The 15161-nt window shown below is 49.5% G+C and overlaps 5 protein-coding genes across 5 annotated transcripts; 1 reads left to right on the top strand and 4 right to left on the bottom strand.

The window, feature by feature from the left end:
- Nucleotides 1-3595, bottom strand: KD926_011569 (uncharacterized protein; the record flags this gene model as incomplete). The annotated part of the gene is made up of 3 exons (XM_053103865.1): nt 1-752; nt 801-2470; nt 2599-3595. Coding segments are annotated over 3 exons (3419 nt in total), but the record flags the coding sequence as incomplete, so codon positions are not given.
- A 487-nt stretch (nt 3596-4082) lies between these two features.
- On the bottom strand, nt 4083-5591 carry KD926_011568 (glycosyl hydrolase family 71-domain-containing protein; the record flags this gene model as incomplete). Its single annotated transcript, XM_053103864.1, has 5 exons — nt 4083-4348; nt 4414-4728; nt 4786-4927; nt 4970-5491; nt 5535-5591. The coding sequence occupies 5 exons, from the start codon at nt 5589-5591 to the stop codon at nt 4083-4085; spliced, it is 1302 nt and encodes a 433-aa protein (XP_052952846.1).
- Nucleotides 5592-5656: 65 nt separating this feature from the next.
- KD926_011567 (uncharacterized protein) lies at nt 5657-6070 on the bottom strand (the record flags this gene model as incomplete). Its single annotated transcript, XM_053103863.1, has 2 exons — nt 5657-5905; nt 5957-6070. The coding sequence occupies 2 exons, from the start codon at nt 6068-6070 to the stop codon at nt 5657-5659; spliced, it is 363 nt and encodes a 120-aa protein (XP_052952845.1).
- A 5052-nt stretch (nt 6071-11122) lies between these two features.
- On the top strand, nt 11123-12823 carry KD926_011566 (fungal specific transcription factor domain-containing protein; the record flags this gene model as incomplete). Its single annotated transcript, XM_053103862.1, has 4 exons — nt 11123-11152; nt 11221-11820; nt 11894-12597; nt 12664-12823. The coding sequence occupies 4 exons, from the start codon at nt 11123-11125 to the stop codon at nt 12821-12823; spliced, it is 1494 nt and encodes a 497-aa protein (XP_052952844.1).
- A 173-nt stretch (nt 12824-12996) lies between these two features.
- Nucleotides 12997-14367, bottom strand: KD926_011565 (SDR family oxidoreductase; the record flags this gene model as incomplete). The annotated part of the gene is made up of 5 exons (XM_053103860.1): nt 12997-13329; nt 13379-13638; nt 13698-13881; nt 13937-14219; nt 14267-14367. 5 exons carry the CDS (start codon nt 14365-14367, stop codon nt 12997-12999), a joined length of 1161 nt encoding a protein of 386 aa, XP_052952843.1.
- Nucleotides 14368-15161: the final 794 nt, after the last annotated feature.

The raw sequence follows: 15161 nt of genomic DNA, 5'->3' as shown, positions 1-15161 counted from the left end.
GAAACCCAGTGTGTATGGCCCTCGAGCGTCTGCTGCAGAGCGCCCGTGGCCGGATCCCAGAGCCGGACTGTCTTATCGTTGGAGCCAGACGCCAGCAGCCGGCCATCGGGGGAGAAGGCCACTGACGAAACCCAGTGTGTATGGCCCTCGAGCGTCTGCTGCAGAGCGCCCGTGGCTGGATCCCAGAGCCGGACTGTCTCATCGTTGGAGCCAGACGCCAGCAGCCGGCCATCGGGGGGGAAGGCCACTGACCTGACCCGGTTTGTATGGCCCTCGAGCGTCTGCTGCAGAGCGCCCGTGGCCGTATCCCAGAGCCGGACTGTCGCATCGTCGGAGCCAGACGCCAGCAGCCGGCCATCGGGGGAGAAGGCCACTGACATGGCCCGGTCTGTATGGCCCTCGAGCGTCTGCTGCAGAGCGCCCGTGGCCGTATCCCAGAGCCGGACTGTCTTATCGTCGGAGCCAGACGCCAGCAGCCGGCCATCGGGGGAGAAGGCCACTGACGAAGCCCGGTCTGTATGGCCCTCGAGCGTCTGCAATTCTGCACTCCAGGTTTCCTGAACCTGCGGGAACTGGCTGATCCAGTTAGGAAGCTCTAACCGGGATTCTCTGCGGATTATTGATGCTCGCGGTGCAAATACCAGCCCTGCACAGTAAATCTGAAGTGGTGCTGCATCCGCTATCTGCCGATTTTTCAGAACAAAACGCTTTGCATCATGTAAGAAATCGGCAAAGGCAGAATGATTACCCTCCTACGCATATTAGTATCTTTCACGAGCGACTGTCCACTATATACATACTGGTATTACTGTGCGGAGAAGATCAAGCATACCCACTACCTCTGATATAAGACCCAGCAGGCTCATCACTTCCATCCAGTGAAGAAAATGCTTCTGGAGGAATAGTCGCGCCTCTTCTATTTCGGAAGATGAAGACTGGCCCTTTTGAACATGATGTATCCAGTAGCGACAGGAGTATTGCAATTCTGGTGATAGACAATGGCAGATATTGAGAGGGTTGATGTCTCTCCTGAGCACTCCAGGGTCGGTGAGGTTGCAAATATCTCTGCGTAGATGTCTTCGCATAGTTTCAAGACAGCACTTAGCTATCTCCCTGTTCTTTTCTTGCTCGTCCACACGGAATTGTGCTTTAGATCGGACTAGAAACTCCCGAAACGATAGATGCAGGATCCTAACAGGTTGATCTAGATCACTGGGAAAGCTTAAAACCGACCGAAATGATTCTAATAGATTGCAGATCTGGTCCGCTCCCATCCCAAGGAATATCGATAGTGCATTGATAGAAAGCGGGACTTCAAGAAGAATGACGACACCAACGATATCCTGAAACTCTTGTAGAAGCTGCTGCTGTTCTGACTCATCGCTCTCTGGATCATTTAGTAGTTGCGTCAGAATTGGTGAATATGTCTTTTCCATTCCGGTAACATATTTCGCTTGGTCCTTTAGAAGCTCTGCGAGGCGCAATTTGGGTTCCAATTTTGAGTTCTCAATGTAGCGGCACACAGTCGCAGCCGAAATAAACAGTGGAATGGATATCCTAACCAATTCCTGGATGACGTCATCGCCAGGCCAGCTCTGGAAGATTTTTTTGTCACGTTTGATTTTCGCAAATCGGTGTTGTAAGAATAAATGTATATCGTGTTCAGTTACTTCTTTGGGTATCTCATGAAGAGCCAGGTCCTGATATGCATGATCCCCGATCTCTGAAAACCCGAGACTGATTGGGAGTTCAGGCCTGCTGGTCAAGAAAATCCGTAGGCGAACTGATTTCACCTTTTGTAGAAGAGGTAGGAATTGAATGATGTTTCGGATATCTTGGGCATGTTCACATTCATCCAAAGCATCAACTACTATGACAGCAGTCTGAGTTTGTCGGCCGAGTTGGGTAAGACTGAGCAGTGGTTGAAGGAGTAGTCTTTCGAATTGCTCTCTGAGTGATTTCGACGTAATGCCAGGCTCATCATCGAGTACAGTTTGCACAAACCCCATCAGTTCTGGATTCCACCTCATAATTTGACTGATTATTGTGGGGAAGAATTTCTTTGCGTTCCCTCGGTCCTCTTCGCCCCTCTTGAAAAAGAAGCTGGCACCGAGACTGTTAGTGTCCTTGAGCGATCGTGCTACAGTTCGAGATATTGTGGATTTCCCTGTCCCAGCCATTCCCTTTAACCAGAAAATGTTTTTTTGAGATGGCGAAGTAGCCCATTCCTTTATCTGTCGGAGGAGGTCGGTCCTTGTGCCTTGAAGACATTGGATCTCATCTCGATCAGAGAAAGAGTCAAACTGTGCCTCTTGAACAGCTGGCAACTTGTCGAACCCAATCTTCTGGCTAATACGTTCGATTTTCGTCAGAGCAGTTCTATTCAAAGTGAGCGAGAGTGCATTGATCTCATGCGATAGATAAATATACAACCTTTGGTCGTTGCTAAGAATAGTCAACTCCTGAGTAACTGTAGATCGTCAGGTCACTATCCCGATGGAATACAGGACACAAAAATTAATCACAGGGTCTTTTCATTACAATATAAAAGCCACGGGAAGACCATATGGGCCTTGAAATTGAGTGTGGTGTTCTAACCTTGTTGAAGCTCTTGGGCGACTCGCTCGGCCCAAGGGGGCATGGCATCCACTCGTTGCGGCCGTAGAACCAGCAGGAGCTCTCGTGCATAAGCAGCAGCAACAAGGGCAGCATACTTATGCCACTCATCATTTTTGTGAGAGTCGCAATAATCACAGATACCGCGAATAACCAAACATGGGATGTTATTCATGAGTCCCGCAGCCTCCATCTCAAAACAAAGAATGTTCAATTCTGGGTCTTGGGCGTATGTATCGCGTACTTTGGCGTTCTTAAGAAGGGAATTACCTGACGCAATAGTTCCGTAGTGGACATGGAGGGTACGGTGGTTCTGGCGCTCGAAGCGGTCTACTGTTGCGTGTAGGTCACATCCATCGCAATCTGGTCCATACACATGTGAATAGTCTGCAACGTAGAGCCGATCAACAGCCGGCTTTTGATAATCTTCCATGTCATCAAGGAGTCGAAGATGTTCTGCGAGTCTGTCTGGCTTCTTTTTGTCACCGTGCAATCGTCGTATCTCTGGAATGACTCCCAGCAGTTTCTCAGGTGGTGCATTCAGTTGACCTGTCTTCTGAAAATGACCATCTTTCAACTTGCCCAAATCATATTGAATGACACCACCGGATCCATTTCTTGGTTGACTGACGACAATATCACCCAGTCGTATATCATTTTGGGGACTTGGTGCACCGCCCCCGATGCCCACCATTAATGCGAACCGCAGACGAGGAAAAGTCCGGACCATGTCCCGGGTAACACGAGCGGCTGAGTTGGTGCCATACCGACCAGCTGGGAGACACCCAATTACCACATAATGTTTCGCGATGCGACCGTAGATGTATGTATTATCGTCGTTGTCGTCGCTAATTTCCGGTTCAGCGAATTCTTCGTCTAGCATACGGCATGCACAGAAGTACTCCTCTTCCAAGGCACAGATCCATGCGACCGTGTAGGAGGCTGTTGAATAGGGGTCTCGTTGCTCGGATGGATGCATTGCAGCAGGGAGGTTGCTGCTTTCACTTAATCTCGGTCGTGTAACGTATTCGGTTGAATAATTTTCTCGCCGGGCCAAGTATTCTTGGTAAGATTGACGGGAATACCGTGGGGATGAATCGAACAGAGAAGGTGTCTGGTTTAAGGGGAACGAGGGAAGGCAACCGGGACAGCCTAGAGGCGAGGCTGAGTGGTGCTGCACTTTGTCATTGGTGCTTAAACCTCATAGCCGTGCCAAGTGCTTCCCATATCTACCGTCTTTTGAATTGCTAGTTGTCGTTCGACTGTCCGTCCAAACCGACCCAGAGTCCATAGTCTGGGAAACAGAGCGGCTATTACTACAACGAAAATCCATTCAAATGCACCCATTGTAGAGATCGGGTTGAAAATATCCCTTGGCCTTTCTAGTGAGCAAAAGCGGGGTAATTTATGTCCCCCATGTGAGGCTTGACCGAAGGGCCATGCACCACACAAGTACATATGACTAATTAGACGCCTCTGGAAGTCGGGGAGGGGTCGTTGACGCTCTGGTCAGCGTCGGGATCGAGGGTCACGCCGGTCGGGCAGGAAGTCGGTGACGGAACAGCCGGTGAAGGTCCTGGGCTTGGTGGTCTCGCAGGTGGTGATGGAGCACGAGACCCAGTAGTTGGTGGCGGTGTCGGTGGAGCAGGAGGAGGAGGACGAGCAGTCACGGGTGCAGCGGTGGCCGCAGCCGGGGTTGTTGGTGTCGGTGCAGGTGCTGCGCGGGCGGTGGCTGCTCCACGTCGTGGTCGGGACGCTGCGGTCGGGGGGGCAGTTGACGTGAGGCGGGGAGGGCACAAGGGTTGACGGCGGCCCCGGGCGAGAGCGTGGGATCGGGCATGTCCGACCAGTAGAAGCCGCTGGCCTGGATCCAGACAGGGACGGGGGTGCCGGAGCTGGTGCTGGTGGAGCTGGCCTCGGGGTTCCGGACGGGAGGGTCGTGGTGGAGATGGTGGGCGTGGTCAGGTCCGTCAGCTCGGGGAACTGCGCCTCGGAGTAGGTGTACGTATGTCCGTCGTTCGCGTAGTGCGTCGTCTCCAGGCTGTAGAACGTCTCGTGGCTCCGGAAGGACTCCTAGGTGGCAACCGGCGGCCTGACGGTGGTCGTCTCCCCCTAGCATTGACCACCATGGGGCTCGGGGAATAGCTGGGCGTCAGGTTGAAGGAGAACGGGTTGCATGCACGGGCATGTTGAAGTACTGGAGGGTTGACGTGGTGATGGGGCTGGGCTGGAGCCGGTCGATGGTGGACTCTCCCTCGACAATCGTCGTCGTCACCTCGTACAGATAGATGGTCCTTCCCTTGGGCAGGATCTGCTAGGGGAAGATGATGTTGCACGGAGGAATGCACTCCACCACAGGCGCAGGCTCCAGGAAGAACGTCGGGTCGATGTAGACATCGCCAGAACCACTCCCCTCATCAGAGCCGTCTCCGCCGTCCGAGCCACTCCCGGAATCCTCGGCCTTGACACACGCCGGATCCGGGCAGTATCCGTACATGCAGGTGAACACGCACAGGTCCGTGTAGATGCTTTCGTCCATCCCAGGCCTAGCAACGCCCACGTCGCCCGTTGCCTCGGGAAGAGTGTGCAGCGCGCCCTTGGCCGTACACGTACACGCCGCAATAGGGCAGTGACCAAGGCTGCAAGAGAACGAACACAGACCAGCCAGGTTGCCCTCTCCCGTGCCCGCAATGCAAGCTGGGGGGAAAAACTCCGAGACAGTCGGGGTGCTCAACTGGGCAGAGACCGTCCCGCACGCATCGGGGCAATATTCCAGCGGACAGTCAAACGCGCAGAGACCGCTGTAGCTGGCACTCATGCCCTCGGCGGGATACCCGATTGACCCCGTGGCCTTGGGCTTGGTCTTGGCCTTGCCCTGCTGCTAGCAATAGCAGGCACCGAGGGCACAGTAGCCGTACGAGTAACCGAACTCGCACAGCCCGGCGAAGTTGTTGGTGCCAGTGCCGTTGATACATTTTTGCTTGAACATACTCAGGTCCGGCCTGGCATTGACACTTTCACTGCCGCTGCTACTTCCAACTCAGGCGTTGAAGTTCGTCAGGCCCTGCTCGCAATCGGTAGAGATCGAGCTTCCCTTGACTTCCGCAATCTGCTTTCCGTCTCGCTCAAGCGTGACGACGACGTCTCCCCGGTGCGATCCAAAGGGAACGCTGCCGTGGTAGACTCCAACATCGCCGTCGGGCTGCCAGGTCCAGCTCGCCTGTAGGGACACACCTCCAACACTAACGGTAACCTTTGCGGGGGAGCCGAGAAGGGCAGAGAAGAAGATCTCATCATGGACCACCTCAGTCGGGTGGAACTCAACCTGAAACTAACTGACAGTATTACCAGACGTTCTGCCTAAACCACATGCAGCCGCAGGCTGGGGTCGATGCCACGCAGCCAGGCCTTCCTTGTCGATCTTCGCGGTGCCATACTTGTAGGTATCAATCATGTTGGGCAGGAAGAGGCGCCAGCCGTCATGAGGCATGTCGGTGATTCATACTCATCCACTTCGTGGCATTTGCTTCCGTTGCAAGAGCTTGAGCTTTTGCGAAGCTGTGTCTGTGACGCCTATGGCCTTCCGGGAGGGACCTTGCAATTTAGTGCCCTAGACCGTGCCAACATGTCTGCCATTTTGGCCATTGGGTGCACATGTACTTTTCACCATGATATAGCCGAATATTTTCACGGCAGGTCACTATTTTATGCCAGACTTGTTCCGGGCGTTGTGACTAATGAATGGTCCAACACAACTTGCTACAGATAAGTTATCTGAACGACATCTTCAAATATACAAATGCATCCTAACATATCACCAGTTTCCACGCCGTATACTTCATGCATACCAATCGTCATGAATAGGCGTATATTTCCATAGGGTTATCTATGCGTCACCTTCTCTCCGCCGGGCTCCACCATAACTTTTCTGCCTCTAGGTGTCACGCAACGGTATCCCAGAACGAGCTGAAAATCAGGACTTGATTGGGAGTCGGTGCTTTTGAGCGGTATGTCTTAGTCTTTCCCACATGACAAAACATCATCGCAAGTAGCATTGATTATATATTGAAATAGGTATATCTGCATCGTCCTTGGCAAACCCCGTCTCTTCCTCCAGGTTTTGGCGTGGGAGAATGTACATCCTTTCCTCTCCTCTCCGCTATATCCGCATTCTGTGAAGTTGCTTCCGAAATTCAACATTTCCAACAATAAACATATTTGCTGTTAGAGTTTAAGGAGATGTGGGAGACCACCTGTAATTTCCAATCACGGCTAGAGACTATCTCACAACGTTTGGCCGAAAACTGTCACACTCATTTCGATGAATTCAAAGAGCAGGAGACAGTATACTATATGACCGCCATGTGTATGCTTCCATCTACTCGAACTGACAGGGCTTGAAACTGACGTTATTATGATTGAAGCAGTACCACAATATGCGATATTGATCAATTATCGGCCATACCTCATTCTTCGCATGATATACCAAAACTCAATGATGCACCCAGACACAACTCGATTTCCTTTTGATGAACAAATAATCCCACGCAAATCCTATAGCGATGAAGGTGAATAGTGGCATGATATATTGCAGCTAGGCTCCCAATATGCCGTTGTTACCGCCTGGTCTATCATCGAGATTCTTAAACGCGTTTCTGAGAGTGCATCGTCCCCTGTCAAAAATCTCACACCTAATGCGTTTTTCATTGAAAGCACCTGCTTCTGCCTTGTCATCGATAGCTATACAGCAATGACCCCCAAAAGCATGTTGCAGATATCAATCACGGGTTACGGTGTTTGCAGGGCATCGCAAACCGTTCCCCTATATTTGCAAGAGGCGCGAGCATTGAAGCCGCTATGCGAGCTACCGGGATCGATGTTTTGACACCTATTTCCAATCACCATAGGATAGCTGACGCTCCTAGTACTATGGTACAGCCTACTACCAATGCGGCACTCGGGATGGGATTTGATCTTTCCATGCTATACCGCGAAGGACAACCCTCTGGATCGATAAATCAGGAGGTCATGGGGTTCATGGGCTCGATAACTGACTACGAGATGTGGATGTCGTGTTGACCGGATGAACCCTCTCAATACAAAACATGGGAAGAGAAAATCGAAAGACTAGATCAAAACAGCCCTCTACCAGGATATGCACAAGGATCCACGTGTTCCCAACCTTGGGGTGTTCCGACCTAACGATGGAAATGCTCTCTCACCAGGAGATATTAACTATGTAGGCACATTGACAACGTAATTCACTCTTTCTCTCGCTTCTTTCGTCACTTCCTCCTTCATCTCGCTACTACCCCCTTCGTCCTGATTAATCCTCGTCGCTGTCTTTTCTCTACATCTCTCTTGATCACCTCTTCTTCCCTGGTGGCTATCTCCTATCTCCTAAAATCGCAGAAGAACTCATGCCCAATGTGGCACCAGGCGCTTCCATCCACAAATCATGGAACTCATCAAAGGACCCTATTCAATCAAAAACGGTCTCCCAAAATACCATATCAGCTCCGACTTCACCTCTCTCGAAGCCCTCACGGACCAAGTAATACAAACGTTTGAAAATCTACACGATAATAATTGTGAGGGCATTCAGTTTATACTCGTGAGACATGTCCCCAAGGAACTAATTCTGAAGTTTGCGGATGGAATTTGGAATGGAGTTAGAACCGTTTCAATACGGCGGAGGCTCCTACGGAGATTTTTGCCAGGACTTCGACGACTCCATTCAGGAGTGGCTTGCTCCGTCTCACACGCGCGGAGACCATCGTCCGTCTCATACAAAATTCTCCTCACTTTCTCACATTTCACTTCGTATCCACTTTCGACGTCAGAGCCTTTGGGACTGGAGTCTCAAGTAGCACGCTGACTTAATGCTATTCCATTTCGTTTAGAATAGGATAATACAACTGTCTTGATCAGGGTTATGCCTGGATCTAATCATGAGTCGCCAACAAAAATATTAACGTCAAAGCTTGAAAAAATGGCTGATCGAATAGGTATACCTTGCGAGGATTGACGTTGGGGTGGAGCAACGCTTTATTGTATGCCGGCAGGTATCAGCGGAACACAAGCGGATGGTGGTTTTTGGCATTCTAATAGAGAACCAGTTTCAGGAGGTCCGGCGGGTTGGCCAACTCTTGTTCTTGAAACAGAAGTATCTGGATCGCGGCCACGCCTGCGTGAGGATGTCCGTTGGTGGTTCCATAAGTCCTATGGAGCTGTCCGCATTGTTATCATTCTCAAGATATTGAGAAACAGTGTTGAATTTCAGAAGTGGCAACTGATGCCTTGAGAAACCAACCTCCCCCCCCCCAACATGCCTCCGTTTGTGGTCCAGCCTCCCGCAAATCAACCGATTGCTTCTATGCAAGAGATTACCATCACCAGAACTACAGTTTATGGCGCTCCCTTGATAATTCCATTTCACGCGCTTTATAATCGTCCCCACGGACCAAACGAAAGCAATTCCAGCTGACTTGTGCTGATTTGCGCTAGATTATACGTGCCGTGCTCTAAAATATCGAAATTGAATTCATATTGAGTTTAATAGGTGGCGGGAAAAGTTTACTCAATATCCGTACTGTTTTAAAAGCACAATGTCCAGATCCACAGCTATAAAGCCTCAGGTTTCACTTAAGACTTTCTCAGAATTAATGAAATAGCAATTACAGAAACACCGAACTGTACTGGTAGGCCATAATCTCTTCATTGATTTAGCATGCTTCTGCCGGTGCATTTTTGGGCCGCTGCTGGAACGCGTGCAGGACTTTCAGAGCATGGTCTATAAGATGTTTCCGGTGCTAGTTGATACAAAATACCTGGTTATGCACCAATGCGGGTCTATCATTCACGAGAACAGCCACAGATACTCTGATGATGTGTCATAATTCACTACTCCGGAGTATAGTATGGTGGCATTAGCCTATCCAAAGCTAGATATATTCATAATGTGATAATTATATAGGTCGAAGGTTTATATGAATTAGCTTTCATAACATGGAAGGTTCTTATTAGTTACTGTTCCAGTGATGACAGCACAATAGTGATTTATGCACTTCCTAATGCGGTAATATCCACATATTTATGCGAGGCTTGTGATCAAAGTGACTAAACGCTTATGAAGAGTGGATCCTCCACCGATGTGTCTCCTCATCTCCAACATCAACATCTACCTAAACCTACTCCGTATCATTCCAGTAACACGATAGGCCGATCATCAATAATTTATTTTAATCTGATGTTTGTCATCCCCTAACTGCCACACAATGGATCGGCCCGAATCCGATAATTCACCTTCAAACCATGAAACTTCGGTCCGAAATTTTAGCGGCGCGATTAGCCCCAAACCTGACGAGCGTTCATCCAAAAGATCGAGAAGGGGCAATTACGTTTCAAAGGCCTGGTGTGTAAAGCAGCCGGATAATCTATCGTAACAGACAGCTTTCACTAACGAAAGCTTGTTGAAAAGCGGCCCCTGTCAGAGAAGCAAGACAAAAGTAAGAAAGACATAAATGAATACCGGTAAGTCCGCGCATGGCTAGCTAACCTGCTTCGCTCCTTTCATTAGTGTGATGGATCCGTTCCCTGTCAGCCTTGTGTGCTCAAATCCCGCGATTGTCGGCTGGTAAAAGTTGATATGCGCCAGTATAATGGGCCACGTAAACGTGCACTGAATGGCGAAAATCATCGAACCGACCCTGAGTGAGTTTTCCCCGTGTCGCTGTGTAACAATCCACTGGCCAAGCTTCTAAATAGAGGTAGACCAACAACAAAGGATCTTGCCACTCGATTGGGTCGGATTGAGCATCAATTGAGCCATGTACTTTTTGCAGTCTCTCAACACTCGTCTAGCTCCAGCGCTCCAGTAATTCCTTCTGATCAGATGTCCACAGCCTGTGTGAGGAATGAGCCCAACCCTGCTCACAGCCATACGTCGATAATATCAGTTCCTGGACGCGGTTGGAAAGAAGGATTCCTGGGTGAAACTTCTATCAATCATGCGCTAGAAGAAATTGAGGGCTACTTGAGACATGTCCGAGAGCTTCATCCCCAGGTCGAGGCGTCAGCATCGCGCGAAGGGTCCACAATAATCCCATCGTCTCCCAGTAACAATTTTCGGCGTCCACTTCCTTTGGAGATTCTCAGGAGTCGTGGTATCAACCCAGATTCGCGACAATGGTCAATATTCCTTCAAATCTTCTGTGATGAGGTGCATGTTTTGTTCCCTTTTCTTCATCTACCAACCTTATACACCAATCAGACCACAATTTGGAATGATTATCTCCGCCCATTCTCTGTCAATGATTCGGAGTATACTGCGGACAACCGATTCATGATTGCCCAAGCGTGGATCTGCGTTGCTATCGGGAAGTGTACCGCATCTCCACGCAGTAGTACTCAAGATGGCAAACATTCTTCCGGCTGGACTCTATACAGGGCTTCAGTAGATCTCATTGGTGATCTTTTGTATAGCCCACAAGACTGTTCAGACCAAATGATTGTTTTACAGACTTTCGCTTTGATGGTATGAGTGCTCCATCCGTTATCAACATATGTCTCGAGAATAACGTTGAAGGAACTCTTATCCCGCAGGTTGTATATCTTTTTCGAGTCGACTCAAATGAAAGAGCCGAGAAGGTCCTGGCCATTGCGATCTCCCATGCTCATCATTTGGGTCTTCATCGATCTAAGGTGGTAAACTGTATGTCAGCTTTCAACGGCGAGATGTTTAGGAGAGTTTGGTGGTGTCTATACGTCTTGGATCGGAGATTGGCAATTGAGACTGGCCATCCCATCCTAATCCAAGATGTGAATGTCGATGCCCCGTATCCTCAAAATCTTGGCAATGGCTGGCTTGCCGCTCACCAAACAGATCAAAAGAGCTGCCTCGACTTGAGCGATGACATCAGCACCGAGATCGATCGGGACATTGCCACTCCCATCCCATATCTTGTTGCCACTATACATTACTCGAGCGTGGTGGGAAAAGTCTGGGAGGCCGTATACAATGCCCGCGACAGTAATATGGTTCCCAGTGCACAGCTGCTAGACCAACTGGAAAATGCGATCTCACAAGCGCAGGGAAAGATCCGAGCTGAATTCTGGATTTCAAATGAAGACCGCCCGCAATACTGTCACACCCCTGCCACTGCTCCATGGTGGCGAACGAAGCAACGAATGGTTATGCGCATTGTGAGTTCCCGGGCATTCGATTTCACTGTTATCGAATCTTCATACAATCAAAACTTTGCTCACGCGCATCTAGCGATGGTTATGTCTTCGCCTCCTCATCCGCAAACCGATATCACGCGAACCGAATGTCTCGAGCTCGCCGAACGATAATACTACATGTATAACTATTGTGCGCGAGATACTTCAAGAGTTCTCTGAAGTGCCGGAAGCCAAAGCCAAATCGGCATTCCCGTTCCTTCACTATCTCGTGGGGGCTACAATGGTCTCTCTAGGCTTGATTTTCAAGCAACCTGACTGTAAATCAGTTCTTGGACCCCTTACTTTACAGGCAGCAGGCTCGTTAGAACGCTATTGTCAGAATACATGGGTCTCCGGAAAAATGATCCGAACGATATGGAAATTGGATCAAATGGTCAAGGGTGTTATGCAAAGTCCCGTTCCTTTACAGCCATCTGCACCTGCTAGCCCGCGACCTTCTACCGGCTTTGCAAGTGACCAGCCCACGAGCGAAGAAAATAGTGCTCAGCGTGTTCTTCAAACCACAGTTCGGGGAAGCAACCCAATTGAAAAACCATCATCGACACTTCGTACAGCATCCGAGTTGCTGGTAATATCAAATTCGATGCCTGATTTTCACTCCAATGCTTCTTGTGATCACACCGAATGTCCGCAGCAGTCATCCCCGGATGGAATTCCAAATCTGCTGATGGCCGATTTTGATTTTGAACAAACCACGCAGAACTTCCCGGCGGGGTCCCATTTCCCAGGGAATCAAAGGTACAAGCCAATTTAATGTCTGATGAAATCCTTTTGACTAACCAGCGTTTCACTGCTAAGATCTAGTACCACATCCCCACAGGACATAGGTCAGGACTGGCTACTATGGCCATATTTCAGTGGACAGCTCATTCAGTCTGCGGACGCAGAACAGCATTGGCTTCACGCATTGTTCGACACTGATGTAAACAATTCCGGCTCTGTAACACCCAGCACATTCGAATAGCCACGAATTTCCCGGCTAATTCACATTGTTTGATATGTCTAATTTTGAAAATAATCTGAGCAACAACGATTTCTTACATCTTCATCATCTCAATTAATTACGCTTTACGAGACTTGAATATGTACGAGAATATCGTATAATTATTTCTTAGGAACGGCCCACCCCCAGTCCCGTCACTGTTCACCCATGAGAGCAGCATGGCTAGGAAGGACGCCGGCGTTTTCAAAAGACCGATAGGTCTCAATCCACGTATCGAAAGTGTTATCCGTGCGGGTCCAGCCATACTTTCTTGCCTTGTTGATTGATGAGATTGTCAGCCATGATTTTCCTGTGGCCCAGTTGAAGAATCCCCAGGTACCCCAGTCAAATGCTTCAGATTTCCCCCCGTACTTCTTGACGACGGCCTCCCAGATAGGGCGCTTGTCCTTGGCCCACTCCACCATGTCAATCTCATTGCTCAGGGTCTTGGCTTGACCGGCTGCCTTTTCGAACTTTGGCTCGGGGACCTGTGCTTGTTAGTATGTAATAGCCAACGTAGCTGAGTGGTCCAAATACCTCAACACCAAAGTATTTGGCAACATCCTGCCATAAATATTTCCACACAAAGACGTCTCCGTTGCAATGGTTGAACGCTTCGTCCTTGCAGTGGTCTTTCGTTGTCGCGTACACAGTCAGATCCGCTAGACTGGGCGCGTACGAGTTGTCATCAATCGAGGTCCAGAAATATTCGTTTCCTGGGAACTGGCCCGGCTGGTTGAGTTCGCGACAAATCAGAAGATAAATCGCGATGGTAAGAGCCTCCGACATTCCGTTTGCTATTTGACATGTGTTAGACGACTAGAATAATTCGGACACGCAGATTCTTGATGCCTACCATGAGGAGCAAATCCATTGATTGCGTTCGGTCGAATGATGTTGTACGACCAGGTGTTGCGTCGTTTCTGGACTTCTCGCAAATAGTCCTCCTGGAAGTAATAGAAGTTGTATCCTTGATCATCATATCGGGGGAAGTCCTCCTCCAGGGGAACTTTCACGGGTCCCAGATGGACACCGTAATACTATCCACAATCAGACCGTGACTTGAAGATAGGGGATCGGCGATACGGCACCCACCTTGCCGCCCGTCTGAAGAGACACTCGTTCCAATTTCGGGCACGCAGTATCCAACGCATCCATGAAGTTGCGAAACAAGGGGACATTCTTGTCACGAAGGACCTTGAAATCATCATCGTGAACATATGATGTAAAATAGGCATGTGTAACGGGCGCACAGATGTTCTTCATCTTGCTGATGATGACGTCAACAGGGTCAAGGAAATCGAGTGCTACGAATTCAACACGAGGGTCAACCCAGTGGTTAGCCAAGGGCCGTCTCGAAGAGACGATAATCTTGGACCTATGTTTGGTTAGTTGCGATTTTGGGGCGATGGAGAGGTAGCCTACCATTCGCTTTTGGGCTGCCTGATCAAATGCTCGACAATGGCATGGCCACTGATACCATTGGCACCGGTGACAAGGGCGACCTTTTCTGGGAGGGGAACCATTGTGATAGATGTTTTCAAAGGTTGTTGTTGAGGGCTCGAACACTTCCGAATTTTAAGTCTAGATTCTGGACAATTCCAGTCTCTGTGGCAAGGCGCTCTACCTCCGGCTTTATATTTCCAGCAGCAAACCTCCAGATCATCGATCACGGAAGTTCGGCATATTGGCGTCCCTGATGAACAAAACCTGCACTGCATCAAGTCCATCATCCAGACAGAGTGGTCCCTGTCGCTCGACCATCCACGAATAAAACACCTCGAAGTCAACCAATTATCGGGACTTCTAGCCGAGGATTCTTCGGACACCGAGCAGCACACAACTCATAGGAGCAAGTGATCTGCAATGCCAGGGAGATCGTCACTAGATGAATGTCTGGAACCAAAAGGTACCCGTTTCTATCTGGCCATTGGGATTGTGGTTGGCTGGGCGAATAATTGAAGGTGGGTCATTTTGACGGAATTTCAATTCGAAATTCCGTTGATTTTCCGTGTGGGTCTCCAAGGGTTGCATGATTGCTGTGACGAACTGACCAAGGCCTACTATATAGAGCGATGCGCATACCAAGTCTTCGACTTGGTATTCTGGTCTTTTTAGTAGCTCAGTTGGTAACTGTCCTACTAAACGGTCTTGGCGGGTAGAAGCGCACCTACTCACTGCCAAGCCCGTGACAATTGCATCGGTCCGTTGGGAAGCGGTAGATGGACGATGAAGATAAGTAGTAGGATCCCTGTTCAAATCTACACAATACTTTGGCTTAGGCTTACAGGGGATATACACCCTCGCAGTTGCTCACCTT

The sequence above is a fragment of the Aspergillus affinis genome (genome assembly GCF_023601865.1).
Source record: "Aspergillus affinis strain CMG 70 chromosome Unknown NODE_98_length_139233_cov_86_989329, whole genome shotgun sequence".
Taxonomy (NCBI): Eukaryota; Fungi; Ascomycota; class Eurotiomycetes; order Eurotiales; family Aspergillaceae; genus Aspergillus; species Aspergillus affinis.
Note: the sequence above shows the minus strand (reverse complement) of the source record. Positions and strands in the feature narration are given on the sequence as shown.